Source organism: Myzus persicae, unplaced genomic scaffold (genome assembly GCF_001856785.1).
Source record: "Myzus persicae strain clone G006 unplaced genomic scaffold, MPER_G0061.0, whole genome shotgun sequence".
NCBI classification, from domain to species: Eukaryota; Metazoa; Arthropoda; class Insecta; order Hemiptera; family Aphididae; genus Myzus; species Myzus persicae.
Genome location: NW_019101568.1, coordinates 1,655,460 through 1,682,520, shown reverse-complemented (window position 1 = coordinate 1,682,520; position 27,061 = coordinate 1,655,460). Strand labels below are relative to the sequence as shown.

Below are 27,061 nucleotides of genomic sequence, written 5' to 3'. Positions count from 1 at the left end.
TAACCTGTGTTGGTTAACCGCCGCCGTACAAGGAACGCTATAATCCTGCATCGATTTCGCCACCCCGAATCGAAAGTATTGATTTTTGTGAAATTATTAATTAACCCGATCAGAAAGAAATGTAAATTGCCATTTGTCGTAGAGTATACTTATAAGTAAAAGTAATAAGTATTGTCACAATATTATAAATCATAATAGTTCTCATATAGTCTTATAGATTTTAGCAAATTACCTCCTATTCCGATAATATAGTTATTAGTCCTAATTTTGTCGCATTCTTAAAAATGGGACTTTTTTTTTAATATTAATTTTTTGTGGTGTTTTTAAGACACCTATTATAGAGGGGAAATGTTTTGATTTTCAACTTTGGGAGTGGTTTCTGGTAGAAAATTGGATCTAGTTTGTACATTGTATAGTCAAATTAAAAAATAACTTCTACTTTTCAATTTTTCCGGAATTTCAAAAACACAAAAATATGACGATCATTTGTTAATATTTCAATACAATGTTATAATATTTTATTTAGATTACGATCAATTTATTTCTTATACTATGGATTTTTACCGATACTGACTTTATATTGTGTGTAATGTGCATTGTACATCGTATATGAGTTGTATATAATATGATCGGGGCAGATTCAAAAATGAACTCCATAATAGTATGTTTGAAATTGTTTAAACGTGTACAGCCCAGTGGTTATTCTATATCACTTGCATTTATTTGTATTTAATCAATTTGTTCGTTATTCGAAATAGACTGCAGCCTTTAACATCCAATGCAATATAAACTTATAATTAATTAAGTGGTTTTGCTTTTTTAAAACACATTCGGCTGTGAGAACTTTTAGACCTTAGTTTTTACAGTAATTTTGAATTCTTAGTCTTGATAACAGCCAATTTATATTGAAATGTATCATTATATTATAATTCATGATAAAAAAAATATATCATTCTAAAACATGGGTTATAGATTAGGTACTCTAAAGAAATGTTGTACACATTGATAAGTGATGATACGTATAAAATAAATAAATTGTTCTACATACTTCGCGCAAACAGAATAATGTATGGTCTGGCGTATTGTATAGGCAAAATAGGTACATTACAGGTAGTCTGCACTCTGTAGCGTTCAATATTGTCCATAAATACATTTTAACTGGCAAATCAGAGACAATGATAATTATAAAATAATATGTAAGACAATGATGTCCACTCTCACCATCTATTTTTCAGTCTAGAAGCCTATTAATGAAATTAGTGAATTATTCTTAGAGAGAAAATAGGCATAATAATGGGTGGAGTTAACAATAATATCCTAAGATTCGCTGATGATATTGCACTCTTAGTCAATAATGAGCATAATTTGAAAAGAGCTATGGAAAAAAAGGCAAGATGATTCCAAAAAATATCATTTGATGATCAACTGGCAAAAAACTAAAATTATGATGTCTCAAAAATTAAACCAAACTCGTAGAATTACCATCCAAGCAAGGAACCACCTGCTTAAACAAGTGGAACATTACAACATTTCTCAGTTTAATACACCGGGTCTTACTAAAAATGAGTTTTAAGTTTATAACTAAACAAAATACAATTTCAAAAAACATTTTTTTTTGTTTTTCCCGACGTTCTCAAAAACTATAAGAAATTTTCAATTTTTACCTCTCGGCTCTCGAATACACCAACTAGATTCACTTACTAACCAGAAAAAATAATGAAGTTTAACATCGAAGCATTATTTCGACTTCTTATCGAATAAACACACACAAAGAAAAAACACACCGTTGTAAAATCAATACATTTATCACGCTCCGCTCATAATCAAAAATATATGACACTGACTGATTAAGTCATTCCTTGGAATGCTGTTATAATTTATTTGTGTATTCATTTTTTTCATCTAAATTATAACAACTTATTAAAGTGTGCTGCCATTTTCTTAATACTAAAATAACTAATAACTAATAAGTGACGTATGTTAAACGCATTTATACAATTTTTATACAGTGCACACGACCATATAGGGATGATACATTGATATATATATTATCCAACTACTCCGTTGTCACAAAGTCACTTAGTTATCTATAAAAAATAGTCAACTTATTGACCATTTATGTTTTCAACAATACATTTAGAATTGTGTACACTTGTTTAATAACTTTAGAAATCAAAGATCTAGATGCTCTTTCGCTTGAAAACAGAGCTGAACTTAATGTCAGATCTCGTTGAGTGCGTTGAAACATAATCACGATGAGTTGTTTGTTTTTGTTGGGCATGTCATACCACGTCATGTTATAAATGTGATTCGACAAACGTTTGTGCTGTAAACAAATATAACAATAATTTTTTTTTTTTTTTTATTTAAAACAATAATTTGTAGGTGTATGATATTTTATTTCATATGATGTGCATGCAGCTACATGTAGTTATATAATCGCATAAACACAATTGTATTTAATCGAATTCTAATAATTTATGAATTTATAACACCAATCATAGTACTCAGCTGATCCAGCTTTGAAACACATTTAGTGAAGATTATTATTGAGGATGACTTTATCGTAATTTTTGACTATATGTACTTATAGTTATAAGACAGTCAAATTTAAGCTTAACGAAAAAAACGGTCCAACAAACTGAAAAGTTATAGTACCGGCTTATACTAACCGTGCAAATACCTTAAAAATAAGTATATATTAAAATCTGAAAACACATTTTTAGTCAGTAAATATAATCTGATGGTTGATGAAACTTTTCCGAAATTTAAAATTTAACGAATACTCACTATAAGTATAGTACTTTCTAATCTAGAATAAAGGCCTACGAGAATAAACATTTATTTAAAAATTTGATTCTCGTATTACAATATTTCAACCATGTCTCGTAAGATATACCGGATGTACGTAACAATCGTATTAAAATTGAATTATTTATTTAAAATAATTATTGTTTAAACATTGGTACAATTTTAGACATTATTGAACGTTGCTTAAACTAGTCTTACAAAAATTACCTCACTAATTGCCATAACTGATTACTTACTCATTAGAATTAATTATTAACGGAAAACCTTTATTGGGTGTGGTTTATTCAAAATTTAAACTTGAATTTTATAAAAATTAAAACGACCAAATTAAAAATTGTATTATAAACAATTCGGGTAAGCCGTGGAATATGGAAATATAGATGGACATGGTCAACACATCCCTAACTTAAAGGGTAAAAAGACATAGGCGAATGGTCAAACAATTTGTTAAATTATTATAGAATGTTATTTAATTTTGTTAATTAAACATAAAAATATTTTACCAGGCCTAGGACGACTTCTCCGATGTGACAATGAAAACAAATTGGGAGTAAATTAAATAATAACGAACCAGCAATTTTCACCTTATAACCGAGGGAAGCATGTACCTATTAAAAAAACATAACAATATTATTATTTAATAAAATATATACACGTATTTTGTTCAACTAACAAACAATTAGATTTAAATAATAAATTTTTAGAAATTATACTTTTGTTAGATTGTAAATAAGTATGGCCAGTACTACTTGCACTACGATCATTTCAATTAGGATCATCCACTTGAAATATGACTTTAAATCATCTAAAAACCTAAAACATAAGGAGTTATAAAAGTATGTCTACAAGATTAAGAATATTAAATACTGCATAAAATTATATTTTAGATTCTGAGCAAAGATTGAGAAAGAGTAAGAAATATATATATGTAGGCATTAATTGGCGGTATAACAATGATTCAATCCTCGTATTTTTAGTATGATATTTTTTATATTTTATACGATGATACTACTATTATTGTATATTTATATATTTATAAATTATTATTTATTTCTTATTTAGTTCAATAAAACGTTGAAAATTAGAGATCATTAGAAATTATTTTAATATGTTATAATCGCCAATAGACACCTAATATGTTTTTAAGAACTCAAAAATCTATATCCACTTAATAATAATGAATTAATGTATTTGCTCAAAATCATTTTTTAAATCATTGTTGTCATGAGTATCTAAATAAAATAATGAAGTATTCTTTGATTATAGGGTGATTATTAAAAATATTATGCCATTTTTGGAACAATTTTACCCTGGGAAAATTGTAAACAAAAGTATAAACGTACTATTGCGTTATAAATTATAATAGATTGGGTAAATATGTAAAATAAATCTATTTAAATAAAAGTTCAGAGTAATTGTCAATTATTCACAACGCCATGCTATCTACCTTTGTGTTGCTCGTTATTGCTTTTTTATCATTACGATATTCTATAAAACACTCTTTCACGGAAAAGAAACTTAAAAAATACAGAAATAGGTAAAGATACATATTAAAAAAATTACATTTCCACACTAATATAAATACTTATACAATATACATTAAAGGATTTTATTTATAAAAAATATAATTAATAATACTGCAAAATTTTATAAAGATTAACAGATTTTTAGTTTTTAATAACTAATGGTACTAAAAACTAATTTGTTACTTGTTAATACTTTAGAGTTATTATCGCATAAATAAAGTTATTTGCTATATTTTGTTAATATTTGGTATTTTGAATCAAGGCCGTCTGCTAGGGCGACAATGGGACCGCCCCCACATTAGATGATATGCGTTATCTATGGTAAAGATAAAATATTTTTATTTCCCTCCACTAGTTACATTAGTGTATTAAACTTAACTCTAATTAAATTATAAATATGTAATTCTTCAATACCTAGCTAATATGTTACAATTAAAAAATTAACTAAATTTACTTAATATGTTAAAAATTTGAATTAACTTATTATCTGGTTGATGCCTTACTTATTTACTCATATTCAAATAATGTTATACATTACTTTACATAAATCATATTTCTTCACTCAGAAACTAAAAATACAATTTTAGATTATCAAACATAAAAAAATGTAATAAAAAATTTGAATTTAATATATATCTAACGCATTGAATACATCTGTCACAGGGCTTGGAACCGAAATTAAAAATACTGGTATTTTAACCAGGACCTTACTGAAACCGTTTTTTATTTTATTTGGAACCTATACCTGAACCGGAACCGGTATATTATGTTGGAAGAGAATTTTTCGGTTTTTTTTGGTACCGATTTTATTTAACTATGTTATATATTTAAAAAATAAATAATAATAGTCGATTCCTTAAATTTGGTTGATGTTGTAAATGTGTGCGTGTATTTATAATTTTATATTTCTACAATCAACAGTTACAGAAAACCAGTGCCGCAACAGCCGGGGGTGCTAGGGGTGCAAAGAACCCCCGGGCCCCCTGTAAATCATAACAATGGGCCCCGGGGCCAGTGGCCGAACTATTTGGAAATTGTTTTCTTTTAAAATATTTATTTGTTATTTAAAAATAGAAATAGAAAATATTATTAACTTATGAGTATGTTTAACAGTTATCGCAACCCGTATCGCCAAGACACGCCATACAAGACGTCTTATTTAGGTCTTCGGTGTATTTTATAGGTAGTGACATTTCCAAGAACAATTTATACATGTACAGAAAAATAATGGTTAGTCGTTGCCGGATAAATTGAGCAGGCATCGGCGGCGGCGGCGCGATAACGAAAGACCAGGGCCCAGGGGTACTCAATAAAATTGTGGTGCGCCGCGCGGTCAAAACACACCGCGACTAGTTTAGGATACACCGAAAAGTACCACCGCCGCCGCCGCAGTATGATAGTATTGATAATGATAAACGATTATACACAATTGAAGAAAACTTTCGCGTTACTGTTTTTTTGCCCCTTACTGATACTGCTATATTTCAATTACAAGAACGTTTCAAAGGACTTGAAACAGTTTCAAGAAATTTTGACTTTTTACAACCTCTGAATTTAATTAAGTACAGTGAAGAGGATATAATTAAGTCATGTTATGATTTCATTTCATTTTATAATACTGATGTTTCGTCTGATTTGACCAGGCAAGTTTTATCATTAAGAGATTTTCTAGGAAAAACTGAAATGAAAACAATAAAAGAATTGTCTTTATATATTATAGAAAATGATATTTCATCACTTTTTAGTGAAATACTTACTGCCTGCATAATTTTTTTGTCTCTACCTGTAACTGTTGCATCGGCAGAACGCTCTTTTTCAAAACTTAAGTTGTTTAAGAATTATTTACGAAATTCAATTTCTCAAGAACGACTAACAAATATAAGCATTTTAAACATTGAAAAGGCACGAACAGATGGATTGAATATTGATCACATAATTGATAATTTTGCTATGTTGTGACGGCTGATTTCCAATTAAAATGTTTATTGCATTTAAATTGTGAAAAGAAAGAAAAGAAATGTTTTTAAGTGCCGCTATCACTGCTCCTTAGTCCTCACTCATATGTGTTCAAAGCTCTTCACCTATCTGTAAGCAGTATAGCAGTGAATATTATATTAACCACATAACATAATGTATATAGCTAAAAACAACAAGCAATGTGTAATGACCTATTGGTGCATGAAGATGGTCTCAACTAGGCTTAAATTTCTGGGGGGGGGGGGCTATACAGCCCACCTAACAAAACTATTAATTTAAAATAACCTATAAGCGGCTTATATTTAAATAAATAAGGAATATTTTTTGGAGGGGGGCTTTGCCCCCCCCCACCCATTGTTGCGCCTCTGTACATGGGCCCTTTTTAGTTGCTCGCACACCCACCAATATGTACCAAGTTGCGGCACTGCAGAAAACGATGAAATATGAGCAGTCACCAAAATAAAAATGTATAAATAATAAATATTGTTATTCGCCTGTCGGTTTTAAAAACCCGTCGTTATGATTATCTCCCCCCAATTATTTTATATTTATTATTTATACATTGTTTTGGACGGCGACATTATGGTGATGTTGATGAATAAATGTACGTACTTTGGTCTCTGGTACCCGTAGAAGTTGTTATGAGATTGTGACTTGAATAAAATATAACTAATTTACACCTATTTATTTATATATTTTATATGCATATATATTCCATATTAAATATCATTTTTGAACAATTTCTTATAATAATAAAATAGGAGTTATGGATGATAACGAATAATGTTTACTATATTTGACTATCACTATTTTTTAATATCTAGTCTAGATTAAAATTTAAAAGTAAAATTAATTTCAGACTCTATTATATTGTACATTATAGTTTCATATTAACTTAGACAGAAAATAATCAAACATGAATTCAGGTTTACACTTTAAAGTTGAAATAAGAAAAGTCAATAAATCAAAATACCTTTTAGTAGGAAAGTTATGTTGCCATTTTAATTTATTCTAAAAAACATCAGTTAAGTATTAAATTAAGTGGGTATCTATTTACACAAAATATGATTTTTATGTAAAATACACTTTATATATTGTAAAATTCTGTTACAAATTGCAGTAGTTCAGAGTGTTCAAACTACTAATTAAAAAAAGATTCACAACCACAGTGTGAGTTAATCAAGGATCTTAGGGTGGGATAAATTGGACTATATTTAGCGTTGACCATTCATTTCAATATATTTTTGTATAAAAAATTATGTACCTACTACCTATTTATCGAAAATTAATTTACAAGAACCAATACATAATTAAGGATAATATATCAAGAGTTCATTAATTCTCAAGTGTTTCGTAAGCAAATAAATGATATAAACAACTACAATGTTGATATTATTTTCGTTCGATTGCATAAAATTATATAATGCATTGGTACTGCTCACTTCCGCTTCTTATAACACAAGTCAGCCCTATTTTTTAAAAATTGTTATGAATGTTTTTAAATAAAACGGTAAATTTGCTAAAAAAGTATTTTGACCCCTAACACTGCAATAGTTTTATTTTATATCATTTTAGACATATGTATGTTTAAATTTAATTTTTTTTACTTTGAGAAAAAAATGTACCTCTAAATATCGGTATTTACCGGTTTTAGAACCGAAACCTTAATTCTGTAAGTTTGAGAACCAGTACAGAATTTTTTTTGGAGAACTGAAATGGACCGAAACCAAAAAAATCATAAGGCTCCAAGCCCTAATGCATCATAATAATATATACTTAAACCTATACTCTGTTCAACGAGAGAACACGTCAATTCTGTGCATCCCCCACGTTACGGTGCCATAGAATCATAGAAACTGGTTCTTTTTACTCATATCAGCTTAGCCGGTCTTCGTTTAGGTCTGGACGTCGTGTGGGGATGCGTAGAAGAACAGATTTTCGTTGGTCCGTGGTGTGTTTTTTAGCCGAACAGAGTAAATTGAGTATAAGTATTTAGGCATTTTATCACAATAGCTCTTAACTGTTATTCAAGGACGTAGCTAGTCATTTTGCCTCCTCTACCCTCCCCCCACAAGGCTACGCCCTTGATGTAATTAAAAATAAATAGTGATCGAAGTGGGTGGATGGCATCACTCCATTTTTTATAATTTACACTTTCCATTCTTCCATGTATTTCGAGCTGCTTCGACCACTTATAATAAATAAGTGTATTCATTTATTATATTATATTGTCTTAATAACTAATAATACTCACTTAATAATTATTTGATGGTGACGTATACAATCAATAAAAAGAGTTTGGAACTGTTTATCCATTTTATATTTAAACGCATCGTTAATTCCATCTAATAACATTTCAAACTGGTTAGTTAATTCATTCAAAAATACCATAAAACCCAAATTGAACGATAAAACCGAAATGTATAAAATAACAGTAAATATGACTTGCAGTGAATAAATGATTCCATACATACTGACTTTATTAGTATCAACAATCTAGAAATTAAAAATATTCATTAATGCATATGAAATATCAATTGTGAATTGCAACTCACAAGTTATTCATATACCAACTACACGTGTAATACATAGGTACAAAGATATTATACGCATTTTAGTTATTAGTTAATAATTTAATACAGTACTCATATTATATTACTATCAACTACTTTTATAATATAATAAATACTAAATAGTAAATATTAATAGTACACGTCATAATGCATGGATTTTTTTTTTGTTTTGAAAAAATAATTCATACTCGATTAATATTAAATACTCACTAATATTGTAGTAAATATGTTATTATTAGTGGAGGAATATTTTTTTATATTAAAATAAAAAAAATCACTAATATAATAATGTCAATTTAAAGATCGATGTACCCTATTGGATGTTTAATAACAATTTTTCTACTGAAATATCGTTCGATATTTACTCAATGAATATTATAATAATTGGACCGGAAAGGTCCAGTGCAAAAACTGGGTGTTTCCACTTTTTTCCGAAATGCATGTTTTTAAATTTTTTGATAAATAGTAATTTTGTCTACCATTAGGTGTAATAACCAGGCATATTCGTCTGTTAGATAATCTAATACCATAAAAATGGAGATTTTTTGTGGTATACAGAGTCCCGTGTAATAACCGGGTATAATTTTTATACCTCCTGATGAACAATTCCAAAATATTCTGATACCTGGTTCTTGTACTGGCTCCTTAATTTATTTATGATGGCTTTTTATGTTTTCCTGTATTATCTTGTAACCTTGATGGGAAAACATCAAAAGACGGTACTTTATACTTACCTGTACAATATACAAATTATTGGTGTTGTAATTATCAATAACATGTTATTGTATAATGGAATTAATTGATAAAATAAAAATAACTTTGATTCTCTGAATCAACGAACAATACGTCAATACTACACTTACTCATTAGTCATCTACAGTCTTGCTCACGAAAATTGATCGCTGACGTGAAGGCTATAAGTAGACAATTTCCATTAGTGGTTATCAATATAATTGGTGCACTTTTTAAAATTATCTACCTAAATGTCTCTATTATATGATATCTTTTATGATGTTCTACTTAAGGTTCTACTCAACAGCTGACAACAATAATACGTTCAATGCGAAAAACCTTTGGTTCCGACAGAATTTGGGCACCCCACAGAGGCCTTGAGCTCTCACTTTTCGTGAGGTTGACTATTATAGTCATCCATACTAAATTTACCTTAGGCCAAAACAAGACGAAATGTGCTCGGTTATCCAATGGCAGTTTGCCAATATCGTTTATAGCTGATACTAAAGGCCCAAATGCAATAGATAATGATAATGTTGCTAAAGGTATTACTAAACGTTTAATTGTTTTTATATTTTTTTTATAAGCCACATTTGGATTCAATGCTCTTTTGTTGGACCATTGGATAAAATCGGTTTGTATACAATCGTAATTGGACACAATGTCTTTTTTTTTTGTTATAAATACCACAAAAATTAAACTGAAATATACTCCAACTATCATGTATTGAATTAACTCCATAACCATAAGCATTTCAGACTTTTCGTCCCAAATATTGTACGCTGAAGCCAAAAATACCTGATAATTCAAATAAAATATTATACAGTTTATATACGTCATTAATAACGAAGATTTATTTTATTTTAAGAGTATAACATATTAGTATTCACGATACGATATTATGAATAAATGAATAATGTCACTTATAATGTAAATATTTTATATTTAATTTGAATATAATTATAATATTTTAACTTTTGTCTTTGTATTTTTATTTTTGTAAATTTGATTACTTAGTTTATAGATTAAACGAAAACATTAGATAACTCTCAACGACTCTACTTTCGACACAAGCAAAATAAGTTAAAGAAGGTAGATAATATGTAAGCCAATTATTTCAATAGTAGTATAATACTTGTATTTATATTTTTTATTTAATGTTTATTAATAATAAAAATAAAAATAAAATAGCTCATATTATAAATAATATTTAAAAGGGCACAAATCTCGCATGTGTTGTATCTGTCTAAGGAACGTACATGACGTGGCACTACTACGACATACATACGACTCGTACATACCAAATTCGCGTTCGGCTGAACCAATTTTGAGTTATTAGCTTTAATATAAGAGTGAATAGACCTATTGTAAAATTTTAAATTAAATTTACTATCTTGGAAAGTTGTTATATATATATTTTTTTTTTATTTTAAAGTGAGTTAATCTAAAAGTGTAAAATATTACAATTGTATTATGCTCATAATGACTGGCTTTAAAATTAAAATTTAAATAAAATTAAAAGCCTACAAGAATACGAAATACATCATAAGTAAAGACCGGATTTTGCATAATATGCATGTTGCTATTTTCAATATCATATACATGCAGTAAATGAGTGTCCACAAATCATTACTTGATTGATTAAATATCAAAATTTTATAGTGCATATTTTTGCATATTCTGACGTTAGTGCGTGTTCTGCATATTTTTTCATATTTTAACAAAAAACCGTACAAATATACACCTAACGATCTAAAAAGGTGTTGAGCAAAAAAAAAACTGATTATAGGTACGTTTATATAATATTAATATCAAATATTTTACATCTCAAAGAATATTGGGACACTCAAAATAGATTAGGTAAGAGGTATTCAAACTGTGCGTCGCGGCTCCCAGGGGTGTCGCGGGAGTGTCGAAGTGAGCCGCGTAGTATAATTGAAAACCAATAAATATTTTTACGAAAAACATTTACTAATATCATTGAGGCACACCGGTTGGGAAACGTTGAATTGTCTAGAACAATCATTCGCTAAATATAGCTTTAATTTATGTTATATATGTAATATGGTAAATAAATTATAAAATATAAATTACAATCATATAAACATTGATTTTTTTGTCATGATTTGGGAGCTGTCAACATTTTGTGAAGACTTAAAGGGGCCGTGGGATGAAAAAGTTCGAATATTTCTGGATTAGGTTATTGGTTTTTCAATTAACATACTACATTTAATTGTTCGTACTTTTTTCCTATTTATATCAGTATATCACCAATGTATCTACTATTTAATTTTAATAAAATATTTTTTACAATATATCAATGATTAAAAATTAAATTACATTATTTTGTTACATATTTGTTATGTTATACATCTTACTTTTTGTTTATGCAAATTTTAGTAAAAATAATAAATAATCATTACTGTAAAATTAAAATCAAATATAAAGTGTAATAAGAATTGAAATTTTATTTTGCATGTTTTCCATCTTTTTCTTGCATACCTTAAAATTTTAAATGCATATAAATCCGGTCTTTAATCCTAAGGATGCCTAAATTTAAACTCGATGAATGGTAATTTCATTCTAATATTAAAGCAAGTAAAACATTTTTAGTGAATTAATTGAATTTGCTTTGTTATATGTTTGTAGGACGGAGACTGAGAGACAAAAACCAAAATGTTATCGTACACCATCAAGAAAAAAAAACTAAAAAAGTTGAAAATTTAAAATACTTATAAATACTACAAAAAGGTCCAAAATATTTTTAAAATTGTTTTATGTCTATCAAAGTTAAATGCTAATATGAGTATTTGGTAAAAATGTCAAGTCTCTACAATTTTTATAATTTTTAAATTACAACAAAATAAGAAAAAGATCTTGTAGAAAACTGGGTGTCTCTCAAATTCACGTTTTTACTGTGTTCTCACCTATTTATTTTTTTCGGTAATTTTGAAAAGTATTGGGATTTTTTAATTTTGACTGCCCAAAATACTAACTATATTCTGTTTGCTACTAGAAATCATCCTCTAAGTTGAAAAACCAATTGTTTTTATGATAAATAAGGTGATGAGAACTACACAAATGAAAAAAAAAATCATTGTAGGCATTATCCATACATTCATCGCTTCGCTCAGAATCTAATACTGTGTAAGTGTTTTATAAAATCAAATATTTATTGGTAAAAAATTCAAACAATATAGTATAATATTATTATTACTCACTAAAACCATCCAATCAAATATATAAAATTGCATTATAAAGCTTGAAATATAACGATATTTATTAGTGTCCAAGAAAAATGCCACGGTCATAAGTATTTGATAAAATTTTCGTTGGTAATTTTTTTTTTCAATTAATAATGTCATTTTATTTGTTTTTACAACTGCTTGATAAGAACATTCAGAGAATAATGAATTATTTTAAAGAACTGTTTTTTCAAACGTCTATTATTATTTAAGGTATTTAGATAATAATAGAGGGTTGCAGACAGAATTCAACTATTGGGGTAGTTTATTATTTATAATAGATATTATTATAATTCTGACTGTCAAACGATGTGTTATATAAGTATATATTTTGAAGTCACATTCTAATAAAATATTTAGGTGGATTTATTTAAGCGTCAACAAAAATCCTAATAACACAAATCAGGTTCAAGTTTCTATATACCTATCTACGTTATAGGTATGAATAAATAGTTAAAATACCTTATATTAACATTCATGTTGCTACCTACGTATATTATTATAATGCGTGTCCGCGGTCCACCAATCCGAGTGTAAAGTTACCTGTCACTATTATTGTTGCTTTTATAAAAAATATCTATAAGTATAGGTAGCTGACATTTCCAGTTTTTATGGTTTGTAGAATACCTACTAGAATGTGACAATAGTATATCTTAATTTAGGCAACTATATGTTATTTTCTATTAATAATTGATAGATTTTAAAGTTTTAGAATATGTTGTGAGGAAGGGGGTAGGTTAGTAGTATGTCGTGTTATGCTTAAGACGCCGAGACACCAGCATGTCCAGTGATTGACAAACGTGTAGTGTGTATTCGCTGTGTTACCTAGCTTGTACATCTATTATCTATAGGCTATACTAGAGTTTATATTAAATCAGTATGAAATTTACGTGAATTTTATTTACTAGAAAATTTTCATTGAAAATGCTTAATATTTTTTATACAAATAACAAAATTGATAGTAGTTTTCGTGGTATGTTATAGCTTATAGATGGATCAGTTTCTTTCACAAAAACGACTGTGGTGTGAAGCATATTTTGAAAACTGTTGTTTCGCCTGCAGTTATAATAAATCATTAGAGAACCTACTTTAATTGTATATGCGTGTTTTAGGCACACTAGACTAGATTAGAGTGCAGTGGATCGAACCTCTAAATATGAAATTAATTCTATTAAATACCAATATACCATGAAGACAAATGATAAATTGTATCATTAATTAATACTTAACTATAGTCAGGAAATAAAAATCATTTGTATGGTTTATTTGTTTTATATTTTCAATAAATAACATCGTTTTGTGTGTATTTAAAATAAATATTCTTTATTTATAAACTTCAAACAGCTTAAAGTAACCCAACAAAGAAATCGTATAATACCTACATCAATACATATATTTTAAAGAGAAAAATAAATTACAAAACAAACATAAAAAAGAGTTATAATATCTATTTAAAAGAAATTTATAATAATACAATAATATATTGAAATAGTTCTTTATTTAATTTTTTATTTTGATGAACAACAATCTGCTTTACAGAGTATTACAATAAGAAGATGTGACGTGTTGATTGGTAGTGGCCACTGGGCAGTGGGCATAGGTGAATTTGGTATAAATATGTGATAACACTATTGAAAGGTACCTATTTAAGACTCATAAGAATTACGTAAAGGTAATGATGGATTTATTTATAATAGATAGGTTATCAACCTGCAGGCTTATCAAAACATATTATCCATTATAACTCGTATAAGATATGTCATAATGCCAATAATGCCATATGCATATGCACACATAGTATTAAATATATATTTTTAAAAAGCGATAAACGTACCTACTACGTATATTAATTGTTCATGATGCTGTTAACTTGAAGTGCGGCTCACGGATGTGTATATTAATCATAATTTATATCTATGCGGAATTCTTAAGAAAACCTAATATATTCTCGCCTGTTGGTGTCAAGATGATTTCTGCGACCTGTAAAAATTAAAACTCATTAACACGTAATTAATTTCTAAATTGTGGAACCAAATGGCATATTTTTAGAAAGGGATTTGTTACCGAAGGGGCAAAGTACAAATATTGGGACAAATCGTACAAATTCATATGAAATACGTACTAAAATATAGGGAGAAATAGAGAATAATGCAAAAGCATTACAATTTGATTCTGATTGGAGGTGGTATGATGGTGTTTTTTAAAAAACATAGCTGCCGCTAAGCGATTATCGTGAAAATGATGAAAATATTGGTACAAATTCACATAAATAGCGTACTAAATTATGGTGTAGTTTAACCAGTTAACCTATATGAGTGCATAATGTTTAACCAAGTGTTGGCTGAAATCACATCACCGCCATCCCTTCGAACACTCTTTTGTTTCGACAAAGAAAAGCGAAGGTCGTATAAATTCAAACAAATTATGCACTACAGTTTTGTGAAAAAAATTTTAAAAAATTCCAAATATGTCTGATAGGGGGTGGCATACTTACAAAGAATATTATAGTGGACGATTTACATAAAATAATTCCGGGTAATAAAATATTTTGATATGTATGTACTTATTGTACTTATTAATTATAATATACAATATAGGTACATATAGCTAGGAAGTAATGCTAAGTATGCTTACAAATTAATAATCTAACCACATATTACATAAATAACTATTAGGTAGTTATAACTTTTTTGAAAAACATGGATGAACTCAAAATATAATAGTACTAACTTATCTATAATTCTATTATAATATGACAAATAATAAATATAAATATATTATACAATTTATATATAAATAAACATTATTTTAGACTTACGTTAACACGCTGTGGTGCACTCAATGCGAACATAATAGCATCAACAATATCAATAGCTTTCATCATCTTATGCGCTCCTGATTTTCTGAACTCTTCTGTCATTTCGGTTTCTACTGCTCCCGGGCTGATACTCTGAAATTTAAACGATACATTTTTAACTAAAACTATGTATTTAAAAATGTATACAATTAGTACGGAATATTCATTTTTCATTTTGAATTTAAAATATAGGTATATAGAATATTTTGTGAATTTGTAATATATGTAGGTACTTTTTAACATATTTACAGTCAATAGAATAATAGATAAATAAATAGGATTTAATGCGCAGTAAATTTTTTCACGTGTTATTATTATCTCTCTAATAGTTAGTTTTTAGTATTAAATAATTTTAAAAAAAGATGTGCGTATTACATCAGCAAATAACTAATAATAATGTTATTATTATGCTATTATTATTAGTTATTACTGGATTCCTCAGTACCTAAAATATGTAATATGTGAATCAAAATTATATTGATAGACAAATACAAAAAAGAAATTACATTCAATTTTCTATATTAAGCACCTTGTGTAGTACTTAAATAACATATTCTAAAAATTTAAATTTAAAAACCAAGATGAAACTTACTCTCCGTGTTCTTAAAAACAAAAAAACTAGTTATTAAAGAAAGTATTATGTATCTGAAACTAAAAGTAATAAGAAACTCTAAATAATGTCGACCATCAAAAAATAATAATAAACTTTAAATTAAACAGGTTAATCTTGTGGTGCGACTTTGTCCGTTACTAATGATATGCTTGTATAGGGCCGTAGATTTATTCTTTCTCAAATTCTGTTAAAAGTACATTGCACAGATTTTTAATTTATTTGGGTTGTTTTGATCAAATATAGAACGCAGGTCTAAAATTATATCCAGTCATAATAAATATTTTATTCACCGAGTAATACAATACCTGTGAATATCCCGCCAAAATCAATTTATCCGTTTCAAAGTCTTTCCCAGACATGCAAACGGAATAGTAGGTATATATATAGCCAAATGATCTGTGCGTGTTTCATGCAATATTACATTAAATTTTGTACATAAGTTTACAAATCACTATCTTATTTTCTGTAACCTGTTGCAATTGCAACAATTTATGTACATTGTACAACAAAATATTAGATTTTAGTTTCCTGGAACAAAATTCCTACGTTAGCCCATCTTTAAAATGAGAATTTTTCTATATCCTTTCTTATCTCACCCCTATACCATAAGAGATATATACCACCAATATTTCAAGTCTCAAGTCCTACGGTTTAGTCTGCGGTTAACAAGTTGGGTGGATGTAAGTTTATACACGAGACCTAACAGGTAAAAAAAATACATATTAGTTCCTACACGATAGGTTAGGTTTGTTGCATATTATGTAAGTTTCTAATGGCAAAACAAGATGCGTACGTAAGTTCCTATATAATATATGGCAGAAAAAAATATTATTAAATATACTATATATTTTAGTAACTATAGTATTAAAATGTATATAAGCCATATAAAATATACAATTTTTTTTATAATTATGAAAATTTTTATTAAAATGATGAAAATGAAATATAATTATTAGTTATATATTACATCTAATATATTTTCCTGCTTTGTAACTTACATCCGCACAATGTTTTACTATGTAGGAACATAATTAAATTATATTATAAAAATTTTAATTTTTAACACAACTGATTTCACTGCATATACATATAATATTATAAAATTATTAATACACAGGTTATGAGTAGTGAGTACCTATAAAACACTTTGAAAAAGAAGACAAATCTTAACTCTGGAGATAGATGTGTGAGACTGAACGTTTATAAAACAGTTCTGTCTTAACCAAAGAAATAGAATTTCTTTCAGTAAAATGCCAAAAAATGCCATAAATTGAACAAAAATAACATGGTATTTTGTGGATAAACTACCTTCATAATAATATTATCTTGAAATCAATTGATATATAATGTATATATTATGTACTTTGTACAAGATGGTAATTTTTTTAAATAAATAAATTGGAAGTTTTTCTTAAACTGTAACATTTGACCAACTGTGATCAAAATTAAAAATAATAACTTAATACTTAAATTTAATTTTTTTGAATATTTATTACATTTTATTTGCCTTTTTCCGTGGCTTAAGTATTTTCGTGGATTTTTTTTCCTAGGACTATTTTTCCTGTGGCTTTTTTTCTTGGATTTTTTCCCTGGATTTTTTCTTACATTCGTATAGATTATAATTTATAGGTATAATATAGATAACGTACTAACGAATTTATATAAAAAATTAAAAATAATTTACTACACCATTGAGTTTTAATAACTAACGATAGACAGATTGACATTATAAGTGATAGAGGTACATATTTATACAGCATATCTGCTTATACATAAAGTATAAACTTATATACTAATATAGTAATATATTACCGTAACTCTGATGGGTAAATCTTTCATACCCATCAACTCTCTTAAATTGTCTGTAATTGAGGTAACACTATGTTTGGTAGCGGCATAAACTGAAATATCCTTTATAAATGAAATTTGGTTATGACCTGCAAAACTAAAACAAATAATTACAATATAATATTATATATCACATTAATAATACATAAGTTATTGTTAAGAACTTAGAAATAAATTAGTAAATAATTAATATAAAATAATTATCAAACAACTAAACATCATGATATGATATTTGAAGTTATTCGATTAATATTCAACAAATGAGTACATATCTATCCAATCAAAATATATATATATATATGACAAATATTATCATAGGAAACTTGAATTATAATACAGAGATATTTGTTTTTTTAAAGTTTATTTAAAAAAATAATAACATAATATTAACCTCCATACAATTTTATAAAATTAAAATTAAAATAGTTACCTGTTAATATTTATTATGTGACCCTGTTTGATTTTTATTTCCTCCATGATTTTTATGGCCTCTCTACTACAAATAGTTAAACCTATGACATTAGTGTCATACATTTGCTTCCAATCATTCGTGTTTCCTGAAAGTCTTATTGATAGTAAATTTATTGTTGAAATTATACAATTAAATGTTCACAATATTATTTCATTGATATTGATTACAAGTAACTGATACCCACTTCTCAACATTGTATTTTAATATGAAATTACTAATAACTAATAAGTCATAAATAATAAATATATTTAAGAAAATGGGAAAAGTAGGTAAGTACTGCTTTGCTTCAATTGGTGGTAGAGTGTACTTCGTCATAGAGAAAATGAGAAGTAAGAAAGACGATTCTGAGCAAAGACGGTCTGTCAGCATATATTAAGTATATTTTATATTCGTATGATATTAATACTATTAAAGTAATTTATTTTACTATTAGTAACCTACTATTTTTTAGTTATTACAAAATAGCTAAATGTCTATAGGTAGTTATACTTATGTGTTAAGTTGTGGGCATCTGGTTAGAATGGTTAAATCTAAATATTGAAACATATAATATTTATACACCAGTGTTTAGAAAACTAGAAATCATCCATACATAAATGGTACGTTTAGAGTAATCCATTTAAATCAATTACGCATTTTTAGTATTTGAATAAATTTTTCTATTTATTATTTTAATCTTCTGTTGGTTTTTATGTTAATTTTAATTTCAAAACTATTGACAAATATTCAAAAAAATGCTAATGCCCCTTCGATCACCCTTGAAGAGAACACTGTTTCTTATTTATTCTATATTTCTATAATTGCATATTACCATGATGAAAATCTGAAACTGTGTAGTACGTAGATATTCAGTATTGATATAGGTAGTATTAATATAATTTGTTATAATTGTATTATTCATGTCATGATTTGAACATTTTTACATATAGGGAGATCGTAAATCACACCAAATGACACATTTGAATTAATAATATTGATATCTATACGGTGCATATCCTTCTTAATATTTTTAGTTGCATTTTACTACACATGTGGTATACATACAATTAATCATAACTGTGCTATAAATATTAATACATTAAATTAGTTTACCTAAGAAATCACTTAGCTTCCAAACACCTGCATTGTTAACTAGTACGTCAACTGATTTCAATGTTTTCTTTACCCAATTAAAGGCTTCCAAAATGTTTTCTTCCGAACACAAATCAACTTTAACATAATAAAATGTACCGAGTTTTCCTTTTAATTCCTTTTCTAACTCCTGAAAAACATATATTGGATTAGATATCAGAATATAACATTTATTAATTCTAGAAAAATATCTATTTAAAAATTCTAAGAAGTCACATTAGTTGTCGATTGTAATTTATCTTTGAGTAAGATATTGTAATAGGAAAGTGTTAAATTTGAATTCAACTATAAATAATTATATGAGAAAAACGATGTGAGGAAAGTCTTTCAGTCATATTTCTAAGTGATATTATATTATACCTATTATATAATCAGAAATCAATAAATCAATAATTCACAAATAGGTAAATATTAATTTTATATATTTATACTGCTATTAGTAATTTTTTTTCTATAAGTAGTATTGTTGGGTGGAAGTGATTAAACTTATTTTCGTCAAAAAGATGTTACATAAATTACCTACATAATATTTATTACCTAGGTATAATATTATTTCTTATAATGTTACTAGCTATCAGAGCCGAGAGGTACCTGCTCCCTTTCGGATTTGTATAAGGGGGTGGAAGTATTTTATGATTTACTAACCTAACCCAATATTTTATAAGAGAATATTCTTATCTAAATTATATATTACTATATTATAGATATGAATATCTACAAGTACCTATAAAAGATAATAGTGAAACAGTAATAAGTGCAACATATTTCTAATGTCTAATATATATTATGAATATTGTATACCTAATCAGAACGAAAAAAAATTGATCGGTCTAGATCGAAACTTGGTAATAAAGCTAGTATACGTACATAAACAATAATAATAGGCTTATAAACACGTAAATTATAATAATATACGCCAATGCAAAAAGTTTCAAGTCTCTAGAAATAACTTTTTTTAAATTAAAATCATTATTCTTCGTTTGACTACAAAATTTAGTTGTAATATAAACTTGAAATATCTATCTACACAAAAATGTGTGATCAACATTTTTTTATAATTTTTACATTTTTATGTTTTTTTAGAAAAACTTACGAGGAATCTTTATACATTTTCAAACCTTACCTAGCTTTTAAAATCTTGTAATTTTGATAAAAATTTCTAGTATAACTTCTTACAAATTCTAACAGATTATGACTTTATATTTTCAATATTATTTAATTGCTAGGTATAAAAACACAAATTATAAATCTTGTATTACATTTTCTGTTTTATTGACCAAGCTTAAGTATTTAATTTAACTAAAAAAAATATATTTAAAAAACGCAAACATTTAAAATGCCTTTATAAATACCTATGTTAAATATATTATGAAATTTTAAATTGTTTATAAGTTATGATAAAGTTATAGTAGGATGTCTCAAGTGTCTTAACATTAATATTTAAAAATACAATTTGTTTTAGGATAAATCGTTTTTTTGTTTGAATATCCAATGTCACCAACATTTAATTTCAATTGCTCATAAAAAATGTAAATGTGGTTTTACGTTTTTTTTCTAACTGACATTATGAACTTGTAAGGAATCTTGTATTCAATTTTCAAACTTTGGTTGTTAAAATTTAAAATTTTATGCAATTTGAACCACAAGATAATTTACATATTTTTGTGATCTTAACGAATTTTGTCAACATTTGAACCTAAGACGCTTAAAAACAATGTGTCAGTGTATTTAAATATTTTTAATAACAGTAAGACCAATTTATTAAGACCCCTATATTAAATTTTAAATTTATTATTCACCTTCAAACAATAATTTTGTCATAGGTACATAAGCCGAAAAAAAGTAAAAAAAGTAAAAAATGTTCTGAAATAGCAAACATTTTTTAAAATTTATATCATTTGTAGAAAATGCTAATTTAAACATTTGGTTAAAAATATTCTTAGTTGTCTTTATAGTTGGGTATTTAATTTAAAATAACAACAAAAATATAAAATCAATTTTTCTGGAAACTTTTAATTGCATACAAATAGCGTTGTTTCATAATTTTTAATTTTTTTTTCCTCAATAACTACTCTCAAAATTAATTATTAAAGCATTTTTATTGTCTTCTATCACAAAATAAAAAAATGTTATTTTTATAATTGTAAAGGTATACAAGATACAACTATATTATACATTCATCGCTCAACCAGAATTTTAAATGGTCTGTTACTTATAAGTATGACTTAAGTTTCTACAAAATTAGTAAAAAAGTCCAGTGCTGGATTGGAACATCAAAGACCGTATAGGATCATTTTATTTTCCAAAAGACCTCTCAATTAAATACATAAATATCGATTAATTTACCGTGTCTTGTGTATTGTTTAACCTAAAAACTAGTAGGTACATAATATGTTAAGTTTTATAGTATGTAGCATGAAAAAAAGGTGTGGCCGTGTGGGCCCCCAACCAATGCTCAAGTCGCATTCATGGCCAGGGTCAAACAGAATAATTGTACATAGTACATGCCACTTACCCATTTAATTCTTTCACTAAAAACAATATGTTCGAATATATAAATAAAAACAAATCTATGTAAAACGTATATAGAAATGTTTCCCAACATGTGAATTGCGAAATTTGATAGATGGGCGACAAAATATTATAAAATTAATTGAATTTTCTTTTAATACCTAACGAGTTAATTTGATTTGCCACTACAGCGTACCTGAAGTTTATCTTCTCTTCTAGCAAAACCAACAACAATCATTCCATTTTCAACCAGTTGTTTACAAGTCTCCTTTCCGATTCCAGAAGAAGCGCCTGTTACTACAGCAACTTTTCCATTCCACTTATCCATTTTTGTTTTAAAAATTGTATACTTATATTTACTATAAAAACTAAACACAATCACGTCGATCAGTGGTGATGGGCGTCAAGCAACAACTGAAACATCATTCTGAACAGCTGTATTATATATAGCTATTATATGTGTATCACGTAGATAGATAGGTATGTAAAATATTTAGAAGGGAATAATTTGTTCTTTCCACTTTCCTATATCAGTTGAAACTACTTGAAAGTATTCACAACTTGCTGATGCTCCAAATCCTATAATATATCCACTTACATATTATAGATTTTAATGTTTAAGGCCACATAAAATAATAAAATATTTATTATATCTAATGACTGAGATCATATCTAAATATAGATTGATAAAGATAAATCTGCCTGCATTATATTATTTTATAGTTCCACAGTAATCTATAGGTATAATTATTGTTCATGACGAACATTTTAAAAACTGCTCTATTGATTACGATCATAAAGTAACAGTTGTAATTTATAAAAGTGCGTTTACATTTATATAAGGTACGTCACTGAAAATAATAGAACTGTTATCTGTTAAAAAAAGGAAAAAACTTTATGGGTTTAAATCATATAGAAATAAATGATTGGGCATTATATAAAGTCTCACATCGATCAAGTATCAACACGCCTAGGATAGAAGAGAATGTTGTTATTATGAATTTGAAATTTTGAAAGCTTTATACCATCATAATAACTCAAATTATAGGTATACAAAAATCCTGAACTTGGTACGACATAGGTACTGGAATATATTATGGTCTCTAATATATCAGTGATTTCGAAAACTAAAAAGGGGAAGGTTTACGCAGAGCTATACAGTTATTTTATGACGTATTCACGTATGTGCTGTTATCATATGTACAATGTATGTTAGCATTTATTGGTACATTATATGCATGTTAGCATTTATTGGTTTGAATGTTTAACTTGATATAAAACAGTATAAAAGAAGTCAGCAGAAATACTTTGTAAAAGTTGATGGTTATAGTTACTGAGGGTAATTATTTGTTTGAAATTCCTAAAAAAGTAATTCAGAATATTTTTAAAAATTAATAAAAATGAATAATTCTTTTCTTTTGGAAAACCGAATGAACACTAAATGTTCCTTGTTTTTTTTTTTCAGATTCTGAGCTGTGAGATGAATGTACTGATTTTACAACCATGTGTAAAACCAGTTTTCGACAACATAGATATTGTTTTTTTTGTGTAACTCAAAATCGTTAGATTAAATAGTAAAGTGGGTCACGATTATATTTTTGGAGAATTGCGTTAAGTTCTGAAATAATTATGTATATTTTTATATTTCATAGAATATTTAATAGGTACCACTAGATTATACCATAGTCTATAAGTATAAATAAATAAAAAAATGTATATTTTATTCATACAAGTATTATACCTATGAAATAATATTTTCTGTGTAACTAATAACTACGATACTCGTATATTGTACCATGTAGGTACGTTGATGTTCGATTTAGTTCTATAATTGATCGTTATCCACGACGATTACATCTTATATAAGAGCGTACCTGCCAGTGACGTGTCACCATGACACTGTAATACTTAAATTTATTGCAAAAATAGCAACCAAATGAAACAAAAAAAGGTCATTAGCATGTTGTGGGTCTCCAAATATTCTCCAAAATGGGGTCGGATCGTGAAAAGATTGTGAACCTTTGTAATATATATTATATATACATAACTTTATATTTAAACAAAGAATAAGGATATTAATTATTTTGTTGTAATTTAAAAACATTACTCACACGTCATTAACACTACTATTTAAAAAAATCGTCTCTGAATGATCATAATATTAAGAAAGAATAACGGTTCCATAATTTCACTAGGGGCTACTGTGGCTAGGGCGAAAGACACAAAATCAGAGTTTTCAAACACCGTGTCTATTGTTCTTGGATCTATTTGCTCAATATTTGTATCTTCGCCACTTTTTTCATTTTCGTGATCCAAACCATTAACTATATGCACTCTTGGTGGGTCAATGCTGATGGGCTGACACGTGCACTTCGTTGACTAGACAGATGGTGCCACCAGTTTATTTCTATTTTATCTCTCAATACTTCGTGGACAGAAGTCAGGTCCATAAGACTATGCTTTAAACCTACTCTGCGAAATACTTAAACACTTAAAAAACCCGCATGGCTATCAAATGAATGGTTCCAGAGAACATACATGATAAAATTACCATTTTCACTGGGCTTATTTTTTTTTTTAGATTATAATAGTACCTCTGTAATGTAATATGTTAACATTATCTCCCATTTAAATAAGATAAAAGAATATTATTTTTTGGGGCTGAAAAAAATACATTTATGAGCTACCGTTAAATTACTTATAGAATTGGAATTAAGCCTTAAACCTGCTATGCAATGTACTCTTTCATTTGAAAAAAAATCAAGATAATCGGATAAACATACGTGACAAAATTTAAATTTTCAGATTTACATTTGTAGATTGATAGATAGAAAATATAAATCCGAGCCCTACTCATTACTCATGAGTATTAATTATTATTATTAAAATAAATTGGTAACTATTGGTTTCGGTCTATAATGCTATGCCACCTTCGAATTACATAAATATTCCAATATTTAAAACAATCATATGATAACTATAATAAGTACAAACTTAAATATATTTCGTATTATTCAGTTTATTTATCAAGTAATATTTATAGTAGGCTCTTAGTAATTCTTCATTTTTTGAGTTTCCTCGCAACAGTTGCTATTATTCAACTATTTCAAGTGGAAAGTTGATCGAAAAATTAGTTAGACCTATGTATAGATCGGGCAAATGTAAATTCCCCTAAAAAATGAAATAGTAAATTCCCCTAAAAACATTTTGCTACCGTATTACACTTATGTAAACTACCCTAAAAACATTTTGCTACCTACCGTATTACGTTTGTTAATTCTCCCGAAGGAGGTAATAAAGATAAGACTGTTGTCAACTTTTTATTTACTATTATTATTTTTTTTTAATTAAATAAACTATCCGCGGCATCAAAGGCGTATTACATTTTATTTTATTTACATTTATACATTACATATACTCGTATATAGATATGATTATACATATAATAACGTTTTGAGATATAACAAAAAGTGAACAGAGAAGAAGAAAAATAATGACAGAAAGAGTGAGTTAACGATGTTAACGTATAAGTAATTTATTATTATGGCAAACTAATTTTTATATTTATAAATACATTAAAAAATATTCAAACAGAAATTTACATAAAATTACAAAGTATTCATAAAACAAATAACTCTCATAGTAATAAATTAAAGAGACGACAACAATTTTTAAACCAGTTAATAGAAAATTATAAGGAACACAAAATTACTACATTCCATTATATAAAAACAGTTTTACACTATTACTCAATTAAAAAATAATCATGGTTTTAATAAACCTAGACATCTAGTATGACAATGAAAAATAATTTTTCAAAATAAATTTGAATAAAATAATATAAATGCGATACAAAATACAAATATTTTTGGAGGATAAATAGAACCGCCTCCACGTGGTGTCCCCTGGGTTACGCTAAATGGTGCTAGTAAAATATTTTTAGGGGAGTTTACAAAAGTGTAATACGATAGCAAAATGTTTTTAGGGGAATTTACAACATTTTAGGGGAGTTTACATGTGCCCGTATAGATCATAGTAGGTACTTACATGAAACGTATATTCTCCTTACAGAACATTTATTTTTGATTTTTGAGCAATATATTTTGAAGATCTCTTATCATAAAACATTTAGGTATCTAAAACTTTCTACTTGTCTTAACTTTTAAAAACTAAAATGTTCTATTCCACATTTTTTAAAAGCTTGGTTAAATTTTGACAGTTTACAAATCAGGTATGTATAACCAGGTCCAGGTATACGTGTATAACGTATATCCTGCACAATAATGTTTCAAACGAGGAATTGTTTTTTGATTGAATTTTTTTTTCATATTGGTGCTTTTATTTAGTATTTATTGCTTTTATGCACTACCTGTCTACCTATAAAGTAAACAAGTAATTAGTATACATTATATAATGTGAATTTAGCCATCGGGGTCTATGCGCCCCTAATGCTTCCCCAAATGGGGAAGTTGCCTGTCCAGTCACAGCTACGATAGTTACTACCGTCAACCTGTTACCTGCACTTGACCCATAGAGTAAGATTTACTATGACTTGATCAGGGTCGGTGGTTATTTATATAATAGGAACTCGTTGTTTATGCGTACTAAATACTATATTTTATGATAATACGAGAAATTCAATGATATAATGTGGCGAAACCGAATGCAAACAGTTTTACTATTGGAGGCCTACCTTTGCCCCTTATTATTTTTATATTTGTTCATCGATGGACAGTATAATATTAATAATTTAGGTAGGTACCTA

The 27,061-nt window shown here is 27.3% G+C and overlaps 2 protein-coding genes across 3 annotated transcripts; both read right to left on the bottom strand.

The window, feature by feature from the left end:
- Nucleotides 1-1,675: 1,675 nt before the first annotated feature.
- Nucleotides 1,676-14,054, bottom strand: LOC111029564. The gene is made up of 6 exons (XM_022308604.1): nt 12,841-14,054; nt 10,052-10,417; nt 8,569-8,810; nt 3,525-3,624; nt 3,315-3,419; nt 1,676-2,326 (listed from the first exon to the last, which is right to left on the bottom strand). Exons 1-6 carry the CDS (start codon nt 12,982-12,984, stop codon nt 2,117-2,119), a joined length of 1,167 nt encoding a protein of 388 aa, XP_022164296.1. The 5' UTR covers nt 12,985-14,054; the 3' UTR covers nt 1,676-2,116.
- A 112-nt stretch (nt 14,055-14,166) lies between these two features.
- On the bottom strand, nt 14,167-22,741 carry LOC111029565 (farnesol dehydrogenase-like). 2 transcript variants are annotated; one of them, XR_002604029.1, is made up of 7 exons: nt 22,493-22,624; nt 19,747-19,915; nt 18,613-18,739; nt 18,147-18,279; nt 15,683-15,814; nt 14,699-14,844; nt 14,167-14,506 (listed from the first exon to the last, which is right to left on the bottom strand). XR_002604029.1 is itself a non-coding variant. In XM_022308605.1 (6 exons), exons 1-6 carry the CDS (start codon nt 22,622-22,624, stop codon nt 14,779-14,781), a joined length of 759 nt encoding a protein of 252 aa, XP_022164297.1. In that variant the 5' UTR covers nt 22,625-22,741; the 3' UTR covers nt 14,725-14,778. The 2 variants fall into 2 exon arrangements, 1 of the variants encoding a protein (XP_022164297.1); XM_022308605.1 differs by lacking the exon at nt 14,167-14,506 and having other exon boundaries at nt 14,725-14,844; nt 22,493-22,741.
- Nucleotides 22,742-27,061: the final 4,320 nt, after the last annotated feature.

Excerpts from the sequence above, each read along its gene's own strand:
- LOC111029564 (XM_022308604.1), bottom strand. The coding sequence starts at position 12,984 with ATGACATTATTAATTGAAAAAAAAAATTACCAACGAAAATTTTATCAA. Across the intron at positions 10,418-12,840 it reads TATTTGATTGGATGGTTTTA|GTATTTTTGGCTTCAGCGTA; the intron begins GTGAGTAATAAT and ends TTGAATTATCAG. Across the intron at positions 3,625-8,568 it reads CACCATCAAATAATTATTAA|GTTTTTAGATGATTTAAAGT; the intron begins GTGAGTATTATT and ends CTTATGTTTTAG.
- LOC111029565 (XM_022308605.1), bottom strand. The coding sequence starts at position 22,624 with ATGGATAAGTGGAATGGAAAAGTTGCTGTAGTAACAGGCGCTTCTTCT. Across the intron at positions 18,280-18,612 it reads CACATAATAAATATTAACAG|TTTTGCAGGTCATAACCAAA; the intron begins GTAACTATTTTA and ends TATTTGTTTTAG. Across the intron at positions 14,845-15,682 it reads GTGCACCACAGCGTGTTAAC|GTCGCAGAAATCATCTTGAC; the intron begins GTAAGTCTAAAA and ends TAATTTTTACAG.